This window comes from Miniopterus schreibersii (assembly GCF_964146895.1).
Source record: "Miniopterus schreibersii genome assembly, chromosome: 18".
NCBI lineage: Eukaryota > Metazoa > Chordata > Mammalia > Chiroptera > Miniopteridae > Miniopterus > Miniopterus schreibersii.
The window spans coordinates 7,496,327-7,512,741 of NC_138121.1; the positions used below are offsets into that span (position 1 = coordinate 7,496,327).

The 16,415-nt window shown below is 52.6% G+C and overlaps 2 protein-coding genes across 3 annotated transcripts in view; one reads left to right on the plus strand and one right to left on the minus strand.

The window, feature by feature from the left end:
* On the plus strand, positions 1–6,532 carry ACTMAP (actin maturation protease). 2 transcript variants are annotated; one of them, XM_081119165.1, is made up of 7 exons: positions 1–239; positions 445–1,009; positions 2,548–2,616; positions 3,097–3,221; positions 3,546–3,675; positions 3,763–3,833; positions 4,632–6,532. In XM_081119165.1, the coding sequence occupies exons 2-7, from the start codon at positions 546–548 to the stop codon at positions 4,952–4,954; spliced, it is 1,182 nt and encodes a 393-aa protein (XP_080975291.1). In that variant the 5' UTR covers positions 1–239; positions 445–545; the 3' UTR covers positions 4,955–6,532. The 2 variants fall into 2 exon arrangements, with proteins under 2 accessions (XP_080975291.1, XP_080975292.1); XM_081119166.1 differs by having other exon boundaries at positions 22–349.
* ITPKC (inositol-trisphosphate 3-kinase C) overlaps positions 6,529–16,415 on the minus strand; it is a 13,012-nt gene continuing 3,125 nt past the window's right edge. Inside the window, exons 2-7 of the mRNA XM_081119164.1 lie at positions 14,218–14,317; positions 12,090–12,303; positions 11,391–11,595; positions 9,469–9,570; positions 8,825–8,896; positions 6,529–8,028 (exon numbers count right to left, since the gene is read on the minus strand). Coding sequence (XP_080975290.1) covers positions 7,825–8,028; positions 8,825–8,896; positions 9,469–9,570; positions 11,391–11,595; positions 12,090–12,303; positions 14,218–14,317 — 897 coding nt within the window. The 3' untranslated portion in view covers positions 6,529–7,824. The remainder of the gene's footprint in view (positions 8,029–8,824; positions 8,897–9,468; positions 9,571–11,390; positions 11,596–12,089; positions 12,304–14,217; positions 14,318–16,415) is intronic.

Sequence of the window (16,415 nt, forward strand, 5' to 3'; positions counted from 1 at the left end):
AGGACGTAACATGGGAAAGGCGGCGCGCTGCGGCCGCCATTTGGGGAAGGAGCTGTGCGTGTTACTTTGTGATTCCGTTCCCTGTTCCAACGGTATCGCTGCTCCTGACGGCCTCCGAGCTCTGAGTCTTCCCTACCCCACAGAGTCTTCCTGTAGCGCGCTGATCCCAAGACCGTCTCCACAACTAGGCCATTTTTCCTGCCAGGTGTCCTTTTGACCTCTTGACCTCTGACTCAAAGGTCAGCTCTAAGGTTCCAAACTCGGGGCTGGGATGTGAAGGGGGACAACGCCTAAATTCTTAATCTGGTCTTTGGACTCTAAATCCCACCTTTCAGGCTCCTCACCCCAGGTCAGCCTTCGTATCCCAAAACTGACTCCCCAAGTTTCCAAACCTAGCCCCCGATAATAAACTAACTCCTAAATCTCTCTGTTTCGACCTTGCAGCCCAACTACTGCATAGCACAGATCTGGTTCCGGATCAAAGGACCCCGCCCTGTTGGCCCTCAGAGCCTTCCTGATTCGAGTCAGCCCCAATCCTCTCGTCCATGGTTCCATGTTTTAGCCCCATTGCTCATCCTGCCCCAATTCCAGAACTCCGCTCTAAAACCTTCAAAATCTCCATCCCTGAGACCAACCCATTTTGGAGGATACTTCTCTCTCCCATCCTTCCAGCCCATGCCATTGACTCCAAAATGATTTCTTCATGCTCTTCTCCCCTAGAGCCCCCAATCTCTCCAAGAACCCCTGCATCCCAGGCCTCCACCGTTCCACCTCCTCCCTCACCCCCACATCTTCCGGACTCAGCCTTGCCACCCTCTCCCTCAAGTCTCCAGACCCCTGTTCCCCCACCACCGCCACTGCCACCTCCACCCCCTGCCACGGGTGCTGCTCCCCCTCATGTCTTCGGCCTGGAGAAGAGCCAGCTTCTGAAGGAGGCCTTGGAGAAGGCCGGCCCAGTCCCCAGCAGCAGAGAAGACGTGAAGAGGCTCCTAAAGCATCACAAGGACCGGTAGGGTCTCCATGCCCTTCCCCACCCCACCCACCCAGGGTCTCACCAAACCACCTGTCCCCAAATCGCTTCCTCCATCTCCTCCTGGGGTTTCCCATTTCCTCAAGGTCAAACAGCCTGACTGCCTCAGCGCCCTATTTATACCCCCTCATTGATGATGTGCCTTCAGCCAGGAAGAAAGCTCTTGCCCTCACAAGCACTTAGTCCAGTAAGAGAGATCCTTTCCTTCACCAGAGTGGTCAGAGGGAGTGCCAGACCCAGGGTGGGGCCAGTGGGGCCTGCCTGGAGAGGGGGACCCCTGAGTGCTTTTGAGCAAGTAAGCAGCTTGTGCATAGACCCAGAGTGAAAGGAAGAGATGTTCTTTTTAAGGCCTTGCAGATATTTCTTTAATGGAACCAGGAAAGTGGCAACGATAGGGTTTCACAGGTGGGCAGGGCCTGGAGGGCTATGTGAGGGAAGGAGACTGTCCTGTGGTCACGGGAGAACCATGGACTCGAGTCTGGGGGCCCAGGAGGAAGCTGGAACACCCAGGGACCTGAGCATGAGGGGCTAGACCTGGCTGGGCTGTGGGGACCCGATTTAACAGTTGCCTGGCTGAGGGGAAGAGAGAAAAGTCCAGACTCATAAGAAACTTCCAGCTTTCTAGGCAAGTTGATAATCTGCCCTAAATGTCCCAACCATAATGAGACAAATTTAATGAAAATGAAAACACCCATTATTACATGCCTAGCGTATGTCCGGCATTGTGTTTTTAAGTATGTACTATTTAATCCTATCAGCAACTCTAGGAGGTAGGGACTCTTATCCCATTTTCTGATAAGGAAACTGAGGCTCATAGCAGTGAAATCAGCCACAGTTCTTAGCAGGGGAAGAGCCCAGTTTGAACTCCGGCAATGGGGCTCCATGGTTCCCATTCTGTATGTCACCATCATTCTGTATGTCACCTCCTGTCATCTGAGGGTCCCCCCCAAACCAGCCTTGCCCTTTCACTCGCCTTAGAATAGAAATTAAGCACATCTCCCTGACCCTCCTGAGCCCTGGAAGGGGAAAGAATCGATTGGGACACCTTAACTCCCAGAGGGTGGGGCTGGGTAGGGTTCATTATCAAAGTGATCTCTAGGCCTGGAGCTTGTTTCCTAGTTTTAGTCAAGGCTGACTGAGTTAAGGGATTTTCACCTTATTTAACAACCTGAGAAACAGGCTTAAGAAGGGAAAATCACCGAGTTTGAGTATAGAGACGCTCCTTAGAGAAGTTTCCTCTAACAAATCACTCTAGCTCCTAGTTGCAAAACTTCTGCACATCTGCTCTTTGCCCCTTCAGTAACTAAGAGAAGGAGCAGGGAGCAGCAGGTGGAAGGGTCATTCCCACTGAGCAGATGAGGAAACTGAGGCTGGGCAGGGGAAGTGCCCTGTCCGGTGAAGGAAGTCAGTGACTAAGCCAGGAGTAGCCAGGAGCTGCCTCGCTCTGTATTCCTCCCCTTCACTTCTGGGGGGGCAGGGGGATGGACTCCTGTGACCCGAGTCTGGCTCTGGTTCAGTTTCAGAAGTGACTTGCAGTGGATCCTCTTCTGTACAGACCTGCCCTCCCTCATCCAAGAAGGCCCTCAGTACGTACCCTGATGGGAGCCCCAACCCCTTGCCAGCCATGTGTCCCAAGCCTCTGCCTTTGCTGTGCTTAATGAGGTCTGACCCAGGAGGCCGGGAGGAGTGGGTTCATCTCAGCACCCTAGGGAGGGGACGGAGATGGGGAACTTAACAGGTCAGGGTCCTGGATGCATGTGCAGTAAACAGAGTTGGAATCAGTAAGCAGGTGAGTGAACAAATGAATCTGGTCCATCATCCCTAACTCCACTTGGCAGCTACTCATCCTGGAAGCCTGGGTGATATCTCCTCCCCCTTTCCCTCATCCTCAGTACTTGGCCAGCCTCTCTGCCATGAGAGTATCAGGTCTCCTCACCTGGCCTGGGAAAGTGGAGGGGAACGCCCCCAGGGCAACATTCCTGCTCCCCATACTCCAGCTTCCAGAGCAGAGGGGGCTCAGTAAAGACCTGACTTAGGGGTTGCGGGGCTGGGCCTCTCTCTCCCAGGTGTGGGTTGGTGGCCCTGTGGATGGCAGGCACTCTCCTGGTGCCACCCAGCGGCATCCCCCTGGAAACACTCGTGCAGATGGCCATGGAGAGAGGCTACACTGCCCAGGGAGAGATGTTCTCCGGTGAGTTGGGCGCAGAAGGGTCACAAGTGTGGCCTTCCTCACCAGGAATGGACTGGAGAGGCTGGGTGGGACCCTCCCAGGTGACAGTGCGTGGGAGGACCTTGTTCCATTCTTCAGGCCCTTCCCCCGACCCAGTGCTGCAAGGTTGCCTGGGTTCCAGCCCAACTCTGCCACCTCCTACTACGTGGCCCTGGACAAGCAGCTTACCCTCTCTATGCTTTTCACAGTCACAGTAAGGATTAGAGGCACCAATCCCCAAGGAGCCCTTGACATGGTACAAAGCACACAGTGATCCCTTGCTCTATGTCTGCTCTGTCCCTGCAGTGGCTGACATGGGCAGGCTGGCTGAGGAGGCACTGGGCTGCCAAGCTGAGCTGCTCCATGGCGGCCTAGGTGGTCCCAACAGAGACCGTGTGCTGCAGCACCTTGTCGCTGGACGTCCCTTGCTCATCCCGTATCCCAGGGCAGGAAGGGAACGGGTGGCATGGGGAAGGGTGGACCTTGGGCCACACCACAGCTTTGGTCTTAACTCGAGCACCAGCTACGATGAAGACTTCAATCACGAGCCATGTCGGAGAAAGGGCCACAAGGCCCACTGGGCAGTGAGCACAGGTGGGTCCCCAGCCTGTGTTCCTGTGCCCTCACCCTGGATCTCCCCAGCTCCCCCATCACCCCTCCTCATATCCTCATCCTTGCACTGGCACCTCCCTAGTACTCTTTGAGACAGGGACCTAGCAGGCAGCGGGTGCCTCAGTTTCTGCCAGTTGGGGTTTCTCAAAACAAGCTCAGTGTGCAGACTTTTGAATCAAAACATTCTGGACTCCAGGCCCAGTCTTGTCACTTCCAGGCTCTGACTCTGGGCTTCCATGTACCTATCTGGAAATTGAAGTGACAGTAGTACCCACCTCATAGGGCTGCCTCCTCGGCAGAGCATGGGAAACTTAGAACAGTGGTGCCTGGCACATCGCACGCACCTCAGTGGGTATTAGTTGTGGCCAGCATTGTCATTCCACCTGCCTGGAAGAAGGATAGATTTGTGCCCATCGGGTAGCCTGGATCAGAGCTCTGCTCAGCCCCCTCTGGCTCTGGCCTGAGGGCTCCACTCCCAATGTCTCCCTCCTGGACAGCTGGAGACGACTGGGTGATGATGTTTGCTCTGTTTAATGTCTTCTCTCCACCTCCTAGTGCTGACAGGCTGTAGGAGGCAGGACTTAAAATGCCTGCAGCTCTGGAGCCAGACATACTGGCTCCAGATCCCAGCCCAGCTGTGTGCCAATGGCCCCCACCGACTTCTCTGTAACGTAGGGAACTAGGCAGCACCTTCCCTGGAGGACTGGGGGGGAAGCTCAGTGAGCCCCAGCACCTCATCAGGGCTCAGCCCCCACTCACAGCCTCCCCTTCTCCTTGCAGGGGTCCTGCTGGGTGTGCAGGGTGTGCCAAGCTCCGGCTATGTTGAGGACCCCGAGCTGCCGGGCCTGTTTCACCCAGTGCCCAGCATGCCCCTCCAGCCACCATCCCTGCCAGAGGAAGACTTGCTGGGAGCAGTCTATCTTCTCTCCAAGCAGGGCAAGAGTTGGCACTACCAGCTGTGGGACTATGACCAAGTCCGGGATAGCAACCTGCAGCTGACGGACTTCTCACCCTCTCGGGCCACTGATGGCCGAGCATATGTGGTGCCTGCTGGTGGGGTACGGGCTGGCCTTTGTGGCCAGGCCCTGCTCCTCAGACCATAGGATTCCAGCCACTAGCCTGCTGCAGCCCTGAACTGGGGGTGATGGGGCCCGGACCCCAGCTTTTCCCTTTGTGTGACCACCTGAGGGTTTGAGGTGGATCTCTTGAGGACCTCCAGCCAGAGATCATGCAGGGTCCCCCCAGCCTACTCTTAAGCCTGGGCATCCTCCCAGCTCCCCAAACCCATCCCCTCAGTATTAAGCACCTACTGTGCAGGCTGGGGTTAGAGCCAGAAGTTTGGAAGACTAAACTCCAAGTCTCAGCTCACCTTATCCCAGGCTGTTCTTCCTCACATTTCCTGCCACCAGCCACAGTGACCTTTTAGGTCCCCAGTGCACCCCACTGCAGCCTTCTGCTGACCGGAACTCCTCAGCTTTCCAGTGTGGGAGAGGAAGATACTTTCCCCCCAAGGTTCTTTCATCTGGTCTAAGTCTACATGAGACAGGATAACAAGAAAGTAGCGAAATTTAATACATACATACACATGGGAACCCACATACATGAGAGGTTCCAAGACAGGGAAGATGAAGTATATGTGCCATTCTTGGGGCTTCAGCGGGAGGAAGGTCATTGCAGGATAGAAAGAGCAGATGTTCAGCAATTAGAAGTTTACCCTGCCCTATAGATAGGTCAGAGGTTATCTCAGTCTATGGGCAAGACCCCTAACTCAAATTCTAGGTAGTTAAGGGCGGGTTGGGTGGAGGTTGCACTGAGCCTGCAGTCTTGGTTGCCCCGGCTCACAACAGCCTGCATACCACAGAGGCACATCTTGGGGTGACTTGTTCTGAACCCCTACACCAGCTTGGCTCATCACTTCCTCGTGCATGGTTCCCTCAGCCAGGGCGAGGCCCCTCCCCCGCATCTGTTCTCCTTTAAAAACAAAAAGGAAATGTTCCTGAGAGCAGTTAAATGTGCCAACCTCTTCACCTGTGTTAACTCATTAACTCCTCCAGCCCTCTAAGGTGCTAGTCCTGCCCATTTCACAGATGGAGACAGGCTTGGAGGAATGCAATCACTGGCTTAAGGTCACATGGCTTGGGGAGTGGCTGGGTGAGGATTCAAATCGGGCAGTCCCTGCACAGTATAAATACCTAGGTAAGTAGACACCTATTTTTAGAGAGATTAGTTTAATGAATACCTGTTGCCTCCCTCTGAAAGGGGAGGAACAGGTCTGTCTTGGCCACCTCTGTGTCTTCAGTGCAAAGGGACTCTAGAGAGACTACACAGTATATAGTGCTTTTTGCTTATTAAGTGTTTCTAACCAGAAGTGGGGACACCTCCATCTGGGTACTGGCGCTTCCACCTGCACCTCCCCTTCCCAGCCCTGACAACAGTGGCTGGCACTGTAGTGTACTGTCCTTGGAGGGCTCGGCACTCTCTTGGTCACTACAGTTACCCTGCCTTACCTAGCAGAGCCAGCACAAGAGGAGCAGCTTGGTGAACACTTCGAGCCTGCATCTCTACCAAACCCCCCAAACCAGGCACTGTCCTGTTACCCCACCCCAAATGAATGCTCAAGATTATGAGCTTTGAGCCCACACACCCCAGATGCCAAAAAAAATAAAATCCACAAAGTTGGCTTTGAATGTCCTGTTTATTGGGGGGGTCCTCATGGGGGGAAGGCAGTGAGGCGATGTTGCCTCCAGTTTCCCAGCACTGCCCCCATCTAACAACTACCTGTCTCATATAAATAAGTATAAAGGTCAGTAGAAAAGGAACGTGCTCCCGAGCCCTGGAAGGCTACATTAGAGTTTTGACTCAAAGAGGGAGGTGCCTGTCCTCCCCAGCCCAGCCCTGTGGACCAGGTAGCCAGTTACAAGTACAGGAGGAGAGGGAAGAGGGGCACCACTCAGCTCACGGTGCTGGGGTCTTTGGTTTGGGCCAGGTTGTGAGCCTGGGGTCACCGCCAGCAGCCCCACCCACCCTGAACCTCTGACTCAAGCCGGGCACTTCTGGCAGGGGCCTGGGGTGGGATGGGGCCACCAAAGGAAGGCAGCTGATTCCCAAGCAGGCTTCCCTGCCCCTGCCACCTCAGTCAGCTAGGAGGAAGGGGACCTAACATGGTAAGGGGAGGAAGGAAGTCCCCGAGGCTGAGGTGGTGCCAAAGGAATGAGGTTGTGCTGGTCACAGTGCTGGCACAGGATGTGGCTGCGGTTTTGGTCTGTAGGGGGTCAGCAGAGTTCTCCCAGGAGCAGGGAGGATCCCAAGGGGACAGGGGAAGGCAGGACAGGGTGAACTGGACTCTGCTCAGCAGCATCAGCTTGCAGGCCAGTCCCATGGTGTCACACCCTCCTCAGAGCCTCTGTCAGCACTTGGTGGGCCTCCAGATGAAGAAATGGGGCCATAAAGCTCCCAGGCAGACAGGAGGCTCCTGCATTTGTTCACAAATGAGGTCTGGTCCTCCGGGCACAGATGAAGCTGACTGGTCCCTGGCCTCAGTGCCCACTTGTAGACGGGGGGCTGACAAAGAGCAGTGATTACAGTTACTCCTATGGTGACAGGCATGTCAGGCCTGTAGCCTACAGCATCTGAATGGTGTTCTTTCAGGGTATATGGTTTAGCTGTGGCTCCAGCAGCCCCTCAGGAACCTTCCTGGCTGGTCAGAGGACCCAGTCTTGTTCTGACCCACAGTGGGACCCAGCCATGTCATGTCCACTCTCCAGTCCTTACAACGCCTGGATCATGAAAGGGCCGGGCACTACCTGGTCTCCAAAGCCCTTCAGATCTTCCACAATGGGCTTGGGTGGGGTACCACAGTCTCCTGTCCCAGAGATCAGTGTCTCCACAGCCGACCTCAGGCCCCCACACCCTTGGGTCTCCTCCAGTCAGCTGAGTACCATCCAATAAATAATCCTGGCAGCAGGCAAGCGGGTCAGCTCTGGGCCAGCCCCTGAAGAAGATGAATCATGTTGTCCAGGCCCCAGAGGTAGCCATCCTCACGATTACCCTCAGCCCAGGGTAGCCGGTGGCTGAGTGTCTGGTGGTCAGGTAGAGCCACAGTCTTGCCAAAGTCGATCATCCAAACCTTGGCCAGGCCAGTGTGGTCGTGCACAAAGAGAAGGGAGCTGCCCACCACCTACAGGGAGGCAGGTGGGAGGTTAGGGGCAGAGCAAGCTTTGGCCAAGGTCCCCTCCCAAGGCGCATCTGAGCAGGGTGGTTGACAGCATGAACTCCGGAGCCAGGCTGCCTGGGTTCAAATCCTCCCTCTGCTACTTACAGGCTGTTCTGCCTTGGACAGGTGACAAGATATCTGCCTGTGCCTCCTGATATACAAAGTAGGGATAAGGGAATAATACTGCCATTTACCTCAGAAGTTGCTGTGCATATTACATGTATGAATACAAAGCACCTAGAACAGTTGCCAGTATAGCAAATGCACAACAGATATTAACTGGTGCCATTTTTCAAGCTGAGGTACAAACTCAAATCCCTGCAATATCCTCAATGGGTCAGGAGAGTCCAGTGGGGACTAAAGAAGTGGACTATGCCTTCTCCTTGCCGAATGCTGCTGGTAACCCCAGGGAAGTGGCTTCCTTTCTCCAGGCCTCAGTTTTCCCATCTGTAGAATGGGGGAGGGGGTCACAGCCCTACCTCCTGGGATCGCTGGCAGCATTCCATGATCCACACACTTATCGAGTGCCCGTGGGGTAGGCATGTGGCCCTGAGATGCTGGTTTTATTTTTCTAATTAGAAATAGCAGTTTCCTTGCCTTCATCTAACTCCACAATTGCACACTCCTCCCTTTCCTAACTGGATTTCAAACCGCACTGCCCCCAGGGAACCCAGACACAGCTCCACTCTGGACCCCAACCCACCCCCACCTCACAGACACACACAGAACCCCCTGCTGCTGTGGCGGCCAGGGCTCGCACCTCATGGGTCTTGAAGAAGGGAGAGTTCTCCAGAGCTTCACGGAGTTCTTGTAGTCGTGCCACATACTTTCTCTGTTTGAGAGGGAGTTTTTTGGTTAGCATTGGGACTTTGTGGGTCCTTACCCATACCCACCTTGAGATCTGACCTCATCCCATACCCGGCGAGGATGGAATAAGGGGAGCCATGGGGAAAATGGGAGGCACAGACAAGGGTAAGATTAGTAGATTACATGAATACCCATAATTCCTAGCAGCTCCTTCCATCAAGAGGTGGAGTCTGTTTCCCTTTAATCTAAGCTTGGTCATGACTTGCTCTGGCTAATAGAACATGGCAGAAATGAGGGTGGCTTAGCCATCAAGAGGCCTTGCAGTTTTGTTTGTTCCCTTGGCCACCTGCTTCCACCGTGAAAACAAGCCCACGCTGGCCTGCTGGATCATGAGAGTCAAGTGGCCAAACCATCATACAAGACCACCAGACATATGAGCAGGGCCATTCTAGACCAGCCAGCCCTGGCCAAGCCCCCCACTGACCACAGGTGGTGAGCAACACCAGCCAACCTTGGCCCTGAGCAGACCAGTGATGGGGCAACAATGACAGTGGTGGTCCTGAACTGCTAAATTTGGAGCATGGGTGTCCCACTCACCAGGATTCCATGGTTCCCATCCACAAAGTCCTCCAACGTCTTTGTCACCTGCTCCAGCTCCTGTGTCTTCTTGAAGTTGGTGTTGCAAGTCCCATCAGCTTTCTGCAGGGCAGGGGTTGAAGGCACAGTGTCACAACTTTCCTTACCACACCCAACACCAACCACCTCAGGCACCCCGTAGGGGCACCTGCCTGCCCCCATATTCACCTGTTGGTCAGCAGAAGCCAGCCCACCTGCACAGCTCAGACCAACCCAGCCCCAAGTCACACTCCTGAGCAGCTAATCTTTTCAAGTCTAACCTTAAACCCCCTGGTTGAGCCAAGCTAGCCAGGTGTGCTCTGGAGGGGGGTAAACCTGGCTTTGAATTGTGACCCTGCTACTTCCTGGCTGGGTGGCTTTAAGCAAGTCACTTCACCTGTCTCACCCTCAGTTTCCTCATCTGGAAAATGGGAATTGTGTTGGTATCTACTTGCTAAAGTTGGTAGGAATAGGGGAGACTGGGTATGCAGGATGCATAGCACAGTGCCTGGCACATAGTAAGCAAGCACTCAACAAATGAGACTAATGTGCCAAGTGCGAGGTGGGCACTGCTAACAGGGAGGTAACAGGACTGACATGGTCAGATGAGGAAGACAGATATTGAGCAAGAGCATCACAATGGGAGACGAGAAAAATGAAGGAGTACAGGGAGTTAGGAGAAGGGAAGGAGGAAGTGAAAAGAGAATGACTGGGAGCCAACCAGGGAACAGCAGGGGGAAAAGCAGCCCTGTCAGAGGGAACAGCATGTGCAAAGGTGCTGTGGCAGGGGAGCAGGACCCTTTCAAGGCAATGAAGTGCTTCGCTGTGGCCTGCAGGTAGATAAGGAGGAAGAGCGGGGTGAGAGGTGAGGCTAGGCCCTGGAGGAGGCGAGGCGTAAGGAAATAGGCATTCGTATACTGCTGGTGGGACACACGATGGTACACCACCTACGGAAGGGGTTTGGCAACCTCTAGTAATATCCCCAGTACATTTCATCTTTCACCCAGTAGTCCTGCTTCTGGGAATCTAGTCTCCAGCTAAACCTTCGTGCTTGCAAATGTCCTACGTACAAAGTGATCCACTGAGGCGTTGTTTGTAATGGCCAAAAATGGAAGCAACCTGGGTGGCAATCTATAGGGGACTGTGGCACATCCACAAAGAGCTATTACGGGGGGGGGGGGGGGGGGGGAAGGAGAGAGGGAGAGAGAGAGAGAGAAGACTCTATGGAATGATACGGCAACTCTCTGGGACTATGCCACCTTTTGTGTAAGGAAGGGAGGAAATTTTAGGATACACAATTGCATTTGTATTTGCAGGGAGAAATATAAGAAACTGGTAAAGTAATTCCCTGTGAGCAGGTGAGGGGTGGAGGGACAGATGGGAAGGACAGCAGCGGGGTTGGCAGAGAGATTTCTCTTGTACACCCTTTATAACATTATTTTGACTTTTGAATGGTGTGAATATTTATTCAAACAAACTTAATTTACCAAAAGGAAGGAACGGAGGGAGGGAGGGAGGGAGGGAGGGAGGGAGGGAGGGAGGGAGGGAGGGAGGGAGGGAGGAAATCTTTCTCCATGAGGGGGAAAAGGGATCACTCCAGCTGCTGTGTTGGACGATGGACCAGAGGAGGCTGGGGCGAGAGAAGACAGGGCCATGGGGAGGGAAGAAGATGGACTCAGGAGATGCTCAGGCAGAGGGATAAACAAAACTTGGTTGCTGATTGATGTGGGGGTGAGAGAAGCAGGACCTCCCCCAGGCCCATCTTTTCACCCTCCGCAGTCTCCTGTGCTCCCTGCAGATCTTGCTTCTTTCCAGTTTTCCCTGGTGCCCCTGTTCCCTGAGAAGCCCTGCCTAGACCTAGTTCCCAGCCCTCTAGCGACAGGCCAGCAGCTCCTGGACCTCACCTTGATGCCCTCAATGCGGAAGCCCAGGGTGGAGGTCGAGCTCACAGTCTCCCTCCACTGCATGTAGCGGGGCTTGGTGACGGCACCCTGGGCATGCTCCTCGGGGGTGGGGGCCCCAGGGTCCACAGCCACCATCTTCTCATACATGTCCTTGCGGGGCCGGGGCCGTTCTCGAGCCTTCACCAGCTCCTCCTCCAGGTAGGTCCTGGGACACAGAAGATATGACAAAGAGGCATCTCTTAAGCACAAAGCTACTAACTGAAAAGTACTCTCTTTATCAAAAAACAGTATTAAGAGAGTGAAATGGGAGATTGGAGAATATGTGTGTAGGTGTGTGTATGTCTCCAACGAAGGACTTCTGTCCAGAACATACAAAGAGTTACAAATCAAAGAGGAAAAGAGAGCCCAATAGAAAAACGGGCGAAATATTCAAACAGGCACTTTCCAAATCGCCAGTCAACACTCAGCTCCTTTGGTCAACAGAAAAACAGAAATAAAACAATAAAGAAACGCTCACCACAATGGTTAAAATTAATAAAACAGGTAATGCCAAGTGTTGATGAGAAGATGGAACAACTGGAACTCACACTGCTGGTGGGAACGTATGTACAATCACTTTAACGACTGACTTGGCACTATCCTCAAAAAATGCCCACCCCTGACCCTCTACCTCTGCCTCAGGGTTTTCCCTGACTGCACCTGCTGCCCATCTTGCAGTCCATGATGGAGGGGCCCTCGAAGTCGGCCAGGAGATCTTCCATCTGGTTGAAGGTCTGGCCATCCCTCTGCACCACGCCATAGTAGGTCGGCACGAAAGGCCGCAGGGGGTCATTCATCAGCTGCTCCAGGCTGCGCTGCTCGCACTGACAGAAACGCTTTAGGATCCGACCATCCTCTCCTGCCTGGAAGTTCCCTATGAGCAGTACAGTCAATGAGAGGGTCAGAAACTGTATCAGCAAGAGAATCCCCATCTCCCATGTGCATCAGATCCTGGCCACTGTCATTTTGCTTGACCCTTCTGCAATACTTTCTTTCCCTGCAACTCTCCAAATCTAGGCCAGGGGTAGCAAGGGAAGGGCCTATTTGTTTAAACAAAGTCCTCTTCACAGCAGATTGTGTCCTCATTTGTTTTGTAATTTTGGACTGTGAGCTCACAATCAGTTGTGGGAATTTTTGTGAGATGTGAGTCAAGAGCCTGACTCTCCAGAGCAGATATGCATTTGCTTCTGCCTGGAGTCTCAGAATGCCAACAACTGGGGCCTATTTAAGTTAATTTACAAATCTAGCATTTCTTGGACCATGCAGACACTTAAGTGTAGATTAGAATTATAATTCTTACTGAGGCAGGTTGTATTTTCAGATTATATTTTCCAAAGATGGTACAACAATAGTTTCTGTCCCACTCACTCCTAGAATTTTGCCATTCTCCAGCAAGAGGAATCTCATTCTTCCCCCCTTGAATCTGGGAGGGCTTATGGCAAAAGGAACATTGTACAACTCCATAGTCTAGGTCATGTAAGGAGATGCAGCTTCCACTTTGTTGGCAGAGACACTTTGCAGTCCTGAGCTGCCATGTAAGAAATCTTGCTACTCAAGGCCACCATACTATAAGGAAGCCCAAGCAGCTACACATAGGCTTTCCAGCCAGGAGTCCCAACTGAGACCCAGGCAACAGTCAACATCAACTGCCAGGCATGTGAGTGGATAACCCTCCAAAAGTTTCCAGCTTGCAGCCTTCAAGTTGCCCTAGCTGAGTCCCCAGATATCACGGAGCAGCAACAAGCCATCCCTGCCATTCCCTGTCTGAATTCCCAATCCCAAAACCTGTGAGTGTAATAAAATGGAACTTTTATTGCACTAAGTTTTGTTTATGTTTAACTACCACTAAGTTTTGAGTTTTCTGGTTTATTGGTGTGTGTTTTTTAAACTCAGTAATAGTAACTAGGACATATATTGATGGCAGGCCAGTGTTTACAGTTTCAGGGGAGCCTTGCCTTTTCTCTGACTCAGATCTAAGGACGAACATGGCAGATGAGTTCTCTCCCTGTCTCTCTTTGCTAGTGGACACTGTCTGTTTAGTCCATCCCACTGCCTGTCTTTGTAAATAAAGTCTTATTGGAACACACATTCACATGTGTATGTATTATCTATGGCTGCTCTCATGTGGCCACCGCAGAGGTGAATAGTTTACTAATTATCTCGCCCTTTACAAAAAATGCTACATGCTAGGCATATGCTAGGCACTGTGCCACTATGGGCTGGAGATATTGTGCTAAGCCCTGGGAAGAAACCATCACAACTGTTGTTTACTGGGGGCCTAGTAAGCTCTGGACACAAGGTAAGGACGGGGAATGATAATTTATATATATATGAGGGGCCTGTTTCTCAGTCTCATATACATTTTCATTTTAACCCTTCAGTTAACTCTGAAAGGGGGGGCAATTGTCACACTTATCTGCATGTTACAGATGAGGAAACTGAGACCCAGTGAGGGAAAGTAACTTGACCAGGATCACCCACAAATAAAGAGCAGAAGTAGGATTTAAGCCCAGGCCCACTTGTCCCCAGGGTCGAGGACACCCACCCACACACACAAACCCCAACACTGGGATAACAGGGAACAGCCCTCAACTCTAATGTATAAATGGCCCAGCCCAGGCCTAAGCATTTCCAATAACAACCCCATGAGACAGGGGCTGTCACAAAACCCATTTTACAGATGGGGAAAATGAACTAGAGAGAGTAGCTCTACAGCTTTCTGTCCCCAGCCCAGGTGTCTCTGACCAGCCCTGTCTGCCCCCTGCCCTCCTCTGCCCCCTGCTCTCACCAGCATGTCCGGACAGCTGGACCCAAGGGTAGTGTTTTCCGAAGGAGACCACGAAGGGCGAATACTTCAGAACTGTCTTCAGCTTCCTCCAGGGCTTATTCTGTGTGGAGCAGAGCAGGGTGGGGTCAGGACTGAGGCCAGGGAGGGAAGGGGATACAGGTATTGCCATGAGAGGGAATGAAGGTGAACCTGGGACCTTTCCAAGGCCAGGGGGCTTCCTGGGATCAATGCTCCCAAGCTGGCTGGGGTGAGCCAGGCCCTTACTCCAGTGATCACAAGATCCCCCAAAGGTCTCCACGAAGGTGGGGAAGAGTCTCTGTCCACTTGTCCCTGTCATCACTTCCTTTGTACTTGTGTCTCTCTGTCCTTTTCCAAAGAGTAAAGATAGGTCAGGTTTTGTTGCAGTAACAAGCAACCCCCAAACCTCCCACATACACATACACGCACCAAAAAGTCGGAAGCCTCCTCTCTGTCCCAAAACCAAGTGAGACCTTCCGGAGAAAATGACAGAGGCAGGGGTTGATGAATGGAGGCTGAATCACAGAAAGAGAAGAAACCGAGACAGGTGACAAAGTGATGACAGAGACAGAGAGACATGGACAAAGACAGAGACTGCGGGAGTCATGAGAGGGGCTCACCTAATAGCTCCAGCCCTACCCCTCGCAGCCATGTCCCTACCCTCTTGAACTTAGGGTTATTGACCTGCTGTGGCCAATGAAATATGAGCAGAAGTGTCACTCTCGGGTGGAAGCTTTAAAGCCAATGCGTGACTCTATGTTCTTTTTGCTATTGTAGAAAGGGCGGGAAGAGAAGTGGAGGCTTCCTCAGGCCACTCACCCACCACTGACCATGGTCAACATGAAGGATGAGCAAAAATAATCCTTTGTTATTCCAAATCACTAGGTTAGGTTAGGTTAGGTTAGGTTAGGTTAGGTTAGGTTAGGTTAGGGTTGGGGGGGGTGCTTGTTACTACAGCAAATCCTGACCTATTCTGAATAACACAGAGACAGACACAGAGTCGCTAGGAGAGAAAGACAGAAAGGGAGACAGAAAGGGAGACAGATACAAAGTAATGGCAGAGAAAGAAAAAGAAACAGAGAATAGAGAGAAAGAGAGAAAACCAGAGAAGCAAATAGAAAACAGGGGCTTAGTTGTATCACGTTGACTCAACCAAGAGCTTCTTGAGACTGGGTGTCCAATTCATGTGCCCATGCACACTCAAATACATTCCCCACTCCAAGCACACAGCAGGCCCTCAGCAAGTATTGGGAGGATGGGTCCTCTCCTGAAAGGAAGCCATGTTGCTCATCCCTCCTACCTCCCACCATCCCAGGGTCAAGGCCACGCTCTCCCCCACTCCCTCAGAGCCCAGCTACCTAGCAGACATCTAATTGAGGTGGGAAGGTCAAGCAGAGTCAGGGTGCTGGACTGCGGGATTCAGGAAGAGCTATTCCCTACCCCCTACCCCCTCCAGCTGCTGGGAGTGGAGAGGAGGTGATTAATAAAGGTTCCTGTTTACTAAGCACCTGGAACATTCCAGGCATAATGACAAAGACTCAGTGTGCCATAACCTACTTAATCCTAAACACACAACCCCAGGAGAACTGTTGACTGTTACAGAGGAAGAAACGAGGCTCAGAGGGGTGAAGTCACTTGCCTAAAACACACAGTTCTACCTCTGGTCTGACCCCTTCCCCCTGACCTGGGCTTACCCACTATACCCCTGCTAGCCAACAAGCTCTGAGGGCAGGGACTGGGGTTGTCATGATTATGACTGTGTCCCAATCCATGGCCTGGCACACAACAGGTACTCCAAAAATGTTGCTTGGATTGAAGGAGGTTAGTTGAAATCTTTTTTTTTTTTTTTTGTCATAAGCAGATTCAGTATCCTCTCTTTTTTCTTAGATCTGACGGTTAATCTGGGCTTTCTCAGATGGTTTCATGGTGGTCTCAGCTCACATGCCCCCTCCTCCAGGAAGCCCTCTCTGATACCCCAGGTCTGGCAGTCACCTCCTCTGGACTCCCACAACCCCCTGGGCTCCCTCCATCCCAGCCCTGACCACTCTGAGCTGTCACAGCCTGATGATGGGTCTGCCTCCTCCATGGCCCTGGGAGCTCCATGAGGGTAGTGTCTCAATCACCTGCTGTGTCCCCAGCAAAGCCAACATAGGGCCCGACATATAGTAGGGGCTCAGGGA

Excerpts from the sequence above, each read along its gene's own strand:
- ACTMAP (XM_081119165.1), top strand. The coding sequence starts at position 546 with ATGGTTCCATGTTTTAGCCCCATTGCTCATCCTGCCCCAATTCCAGAA. Across the intron at positions 2,617-3,096 it reads CTCATCCAAGAAGGCCCTCA|GTGTGGGTTGGTGGCCCTGT; the intron begins GTACGTACCCTG and ends TCTCTCTCCCAG. Across the intron at positions 3,222-3,545 it reads CCAGGGAGAGATGTTCTCCG|TGGCTGACATGGGCAGGCTG; the intron begins GTGAGTTGGGCG and ends CTGTCCCTGCAG.